This window comes from Amblyomma maculatum, chromosome 5 (genome assembly GCF_055883805.1).
Source record: "Amblyomma maculatum isolate TAMU_Amacu chromosome 5, ASM5588380v1, whole genome shotgun sequence".
Classification (NCBI taxonomy): Eukaryota; Metazoa; Arthropoda; class Arachnida; order Ixodida; family Ixodidae; genus Amblyomma; species Amblyomma maculatum.
In genome coordinates, this window is record NC_139348.1 from 16,638,423 (window position 1) to 16,643,165 (window position 4,743).

The 4,743-nt window shown below is 49.6% G+C and overlaps 1 protein-coding gene across 1 annotated transcript; it reads left to right on the forward strand.

The window, feature by feature from the left end:
• Positions 1 to 2,939: 2,939 nt before the first annotated feature.
• Positions 2,940 to 3,663, forward strand: LOC146187809 (polyubiquitin-B-like). The gene has a single exon (XM_084603444.1). The coding sequence runs from the start codon at positions 2,947 to 2,949 to the stop codon at positions 3,661 to 3,663; it is 717 nt and encodes a 238-aa protein (XP_084459570.1). The 5' UTR covers positions 2,940 to 2,946.
• Positions 3,664 to 4,743: the final 1,080 nt, after the last annotated feature.

Here is a 4,743-nt window from a genome sequence, read left to right on the forward strand (position 1 = left end):
CACGCCTAGCTTAGCACAGAAGCTTCCTTTGATATCTTTGATTGTCTTATAAAGAGCTCTTGTGTTCCTCAGTTGGCTGTTGTCCTCAACTGCTTGGCACTGTATGTTCAGGAAGGCATTCTTATCACTCCTTGCTATTTTATGAAAAACCGAATTGATAATCTTGTATCTTTCTCTTTCCCCCACCTCCTTTCCTCAGCTATTTGCAAAGCCTCTTCGGATAACCAGTTTGCTTTCTTGCATTTCTTTTGCTTTGGAACTACCTTAGTATTATATCACGAATACCAGTCCAGATCTCTTCAGGCTCTCTGTCTTCTAGATCTAATTCTTGAAATCGATTCCTCACTTCCACATCATATTCTGATGAAATTTTATCCAAATCATACCTGAAAAGCCTTCTAGGTTTCTGCGTTTTCCTCAATCGAAGCTTAAATTTGGCAACAAGAAGCTGATGATCGGTGCCACAATCAGCCCCAGGCCTTGTTTTTACTGCTTGTATAGCGCTTCTCCATTTCTGCCGCAAAGAATATAATCAATGTGATTCCTGTACAGACTGTCCGGTGAAGTCCAAATGTACAAGGGCCTCTTGTGCTGTTGAAAATTAGTATTCGTTATGGTTAGGTTGTTTTCTTGACAAAACTCTATTAGCATCTGCGCAGCTTCATTTGGCTCACCAAGGCCGAACTTGCCTGTAATTTCTGATATTTCTTCACTCCCCACCTTAGCATTCCAGTCTCCTATGAGAAAAAGGACGTCTGATGATGGAGTGCGGTCTAAAAGGCATTGCCGGCTAGAATAAAATCTCTCAACGTCAGTGTATCATATCAGTGCCGGTGCCCGTTTGTTATCACCAGCTCATGTGAAACATGCTGCATTGCCTCCTCTCTTCCTAACCCTGCCTTCCCTCCCCACGGTCCTATATATGCACGAGCCGTAATAAAGCTGGGGGTTGTTCCCTGACGGTGCCGTTCGTCATTCCGGTCGACTGCTCGATACATGGTGTCAGAAGTGGGATAGCCACCTTCGTCCGAGAGCAGCGGTGGCGGTTGCCGACTACAAGAGCAAGAATGGATAGCATCAGACCACCGGAGCAACTGCGCATCGGCGGTAAGAGCTGGAGCATCTTCAAGCAGAAGTTTGAAATATTTTGGCAAGCAACATCGTGCAGTGAAAAGCCAAGACCCAGTGCCGTGAAAACTGCACAGCTTCTCAGCTTTGCGGGTGAAGACGTGTTAGAAGTCTTCAATAACTTCACGTTTGCCACAGGGGAAAGCAAAGAGGACTTTGATACAGTGATCGCAAAGTTCGAGTCGTACTGCGTCGAGCAGCAAAATGACGTTCACGAACGATACATATTTCGCACTCGCATTCAAGAAAAAGGGGAGCCTTCGAGCAGTTTCTTCGGGATCTTAAGAAACAAGCCAGGCATTGCAACATTGGCACAATGGTCGACGACATGGTGCGCGATCAAATCGTTTTTGGCACAAACTCTCCCAAACTTCGGGAGAAGATGCTAAGGGACAAAAAGTTGACGCTTGAAAAAGCTGTTGCTTTATACAAGACGGCGGAGACTGCAGCCCGTCAAAACGAAGTTTGGAACGCAGGAAAAGAAGAGACGGACGTGGATGCCGTTTACTCGAGCACGCATACTTCAAAAGCCTCGAGACGTCCTCAACGAGACAGCCGGTGTACTCGCTGCGGCCGAGTACACGCCCCTCGCCGTTGTGCAGCATATGGAAAGACATGCTACTCGTGCCATGGGCTGAACCACTTCGCGTCTTGCTGCAGAACTGCGGGTGTAAAAGATTCAGCAAGAAGAAAGCTTCGAAGTGCTAACCGTCGCTGTTGGAACCGTCGACAGCAACCGCGTGTAGCCCATCAAGGCGAAGATGGGCAGCCGAGAAGTGGTGTTTAAAGTTGACACTGGCTCACAAGCTAACATCATACCCTTGTCGGTGTACCGCAAGTTACGTATGGCTGCATTGCAACCCAGTAATACCACACTCCGGTCTTATAACGGTGGGCTCATCAAGCATTGCGGCGTGGTTGCAACAAGAGTACTATTGTGGAGACAGAGAGGTGGCTGCTGACTTTTTTGTGGTAAGAAAGGACCACCAAGCCATTTTGGGACTTGAAACAAGCGTGCGATCGGGCCTGATCCAACGAGCGGTAGAGGCAGTCACGACCACAGCGGGAGGCGTAGCCCAGCAGTTTCCTGGACTGTTCAAGGGGACCGGATGCCTCCAGCGAAAACACAGAATAACGCTCCGCAAGGACGCTTTACCCGTCGTACAGCCGGCGCGAAGATTGGCACTGTCTCTTCAGCAACCGCTGCGTGCCAAACTGGACAGGATGGAACAAGAAGGCAGGGTTAGGAAGAGAGGAGGCAATGCAGCACCTTTCACATGAGCTGGTGATAACAAACGTGCACCGGCACTGATATGATACAGTCAGCTTATTCAGCAGTAGTGGTTGGTGCATAGACTTTGATAACTGTTATGTTGAAAGGGTGACCTTGAATCCGAGGTGAAATCATTCGGTCGTTTTGGGGGTTGTACCCTAGCACTGCTTTGCCCATTATTCTGTTTACTATGAGCGCGACCCCTTCCTTCTCCTGGATTCGTGCCCACAGTAAAAGACATAATGGTCGCCGGAATTCAATTCTCTAATTCCGGTCCACTTGAGCTCGCTGATACCCAAGATATCAATGTTTAATCTGTCCATTTCTCGCTTGACGACATCCAGTTTACCTTGCGTCATAGATCTTACATTCCATCTTGCTATGTGATATATCTCCTTGCAACATCGGACTTTCCAGTCGCTTCCCGACACATCCACAACTGAGCTTCCTTTTGGCTTTCGCCTAGACGCTTCATTCGTCCTGGAGCTACTAGGAATCGCCCTTTGTTCATCCCCAGTAACACGTTCTTCTTGATATCAGCCACCATGCAGATTTTCGTCAAAACCCTCACAGGCAAGACCATAACGCTCGAGGTCGAGCCCAGCGACACAATCGAGAACGTCAAAGCCAAGATCCAGGACAAGGAAGGCATCCCGCCTGACCAGCAGCGTCTCATCTTCGCTGGCAAACAGCTTCAGGACGGCCGTACACTGTCCGATTACAACATTCAGAAAGAGTCAACCCTTCACCTTGTGCTGCGCCTGCGTGGTGGCATGCAGATTTTCGTCAAGACCCTCACAGGCAAGACCATCACGCTAGAGTTTGAGCCGAGCGACACTATTGAAAATGTCAAGGCCGAAATCCAGGACAAGGAAGGCATCCCGCCTGATCAGCAGCGTCTCATCTTAGCTGGAAAGCAACTTGAAGACGGCCGCACTCCGTCTGACTACAATATTCAGAAGGAGCCGACCCTTCACCCCGTGCTGCGCCTGCGCGCTAGCATGCATATTTTTGTCAACACCCTCACAGGCAAGACCATCACGCTCGAGGTTGAGCCAAGCGACACTATTCAGAATGTCAAGGCCAAGATCCAGGACAAGGAAGGCATCCCGCCTGACCAGCAGCGTCTCATCTTCGCTGGAAAGCAGCTTGAAGACGGCCGCACTCTGTCTGACTACAATATTCAGAAGGTGTCGACCCTTCACCTCGTTCTGCACCTGAAGGGCACCTGGAGGGCTCATCTTCCGGCGCCTTATCATTAATGTTATTGTGACTGGCCATGGGGTTTTCTGGGCAGTAAATACTGGAGTGGGTTGCCGTTACCTTCTCCAGTGAATCACAGTTTGTCAGAAATGTCTGCCGTAACCTGTCTATCTTGGGTGGCGCTATACAGCAGAGCTCACGACTTCATCGAGTTTCGCAAGCCCCTCCGCCACGACAAGGCAGTGATCTATGAAGGGGGTCCTCATTTTTACTAGAACCCTTTTTTGTTAACATAAACGTTCAAGCCCCGTAGATGAGTACAGGTAAAATTCAACTGTTCTATCACGCTTCCCAACCGCCGTTTAGGTCCCGCTTTGCGTCGCCGTGATGAAGCTATATTCAAGGAAGGCCTCCTAGCCCGCGCAGGTGAAACCAAACAGAGCAACCTCTGGAGGTGAAGTTGCTTCACAGCGATAACACGAAGATTCTCCGCCGCCGCCTACGAGTCACGCCCACGCAGTCATTAATTCGTCGTTCCACACGACCACCACGTCGCCGAGCACGAGATCGGACTCAAAGTTGACGCCGCCGCCCAGCGAAGTGACAACGGTTTAGCCCGGCCATGACCTCAGGAAACGACAAAGCCAAGATCAGACACCGAAGCCAACAATTTTGCGAACGATTCAAGTGTTTATTTGTTCTTTTTTGATAGCCGTTCGCATGCAGCCTTATCACAGTGATTCTAGCGAGTGGATTGATTCTGTCCTTTGTTTTGTTCATGCTCGTTGTAGCAAGATGCTGCTTTATCATTCTCGTTGTCGCGGAAGGTGCGTCGAGATGAATCTAGAAGATTCCTGCCACTCCCGTTTGTTTCTGCACTGTTCCATATTACTTTAGTCACGGTCTGCGGCTTTATCTCGATGTTTCCTGGCCGCCGTTAAATTGAGCGTTGGCGCCTGTGACGAGCATTCTCTGCACGGCGAACGCCGAGCACAATTGTTGCTATCGCCGCCGCCAATCGCATAGTTCTTTTGAGGGCGCAAGTCAGCCCAATAAAGAGTTTCTTCAGTGCACTCCCAGACTCTTCATTTGTGTCATCGGCCTTGTCACCACCTCGTGACATCTGGTGGGAGTGCTGC

Bases quoted from the DNA above. Each gene is read 5' to 3' on its own strand.
- LOC146187809 (XM_084603444.1), top strand. From the start codon at position 2,947: ATGCAGATTTTCGTCAAAACCCTCACAGGCAAGACCATAACGCTCGAG.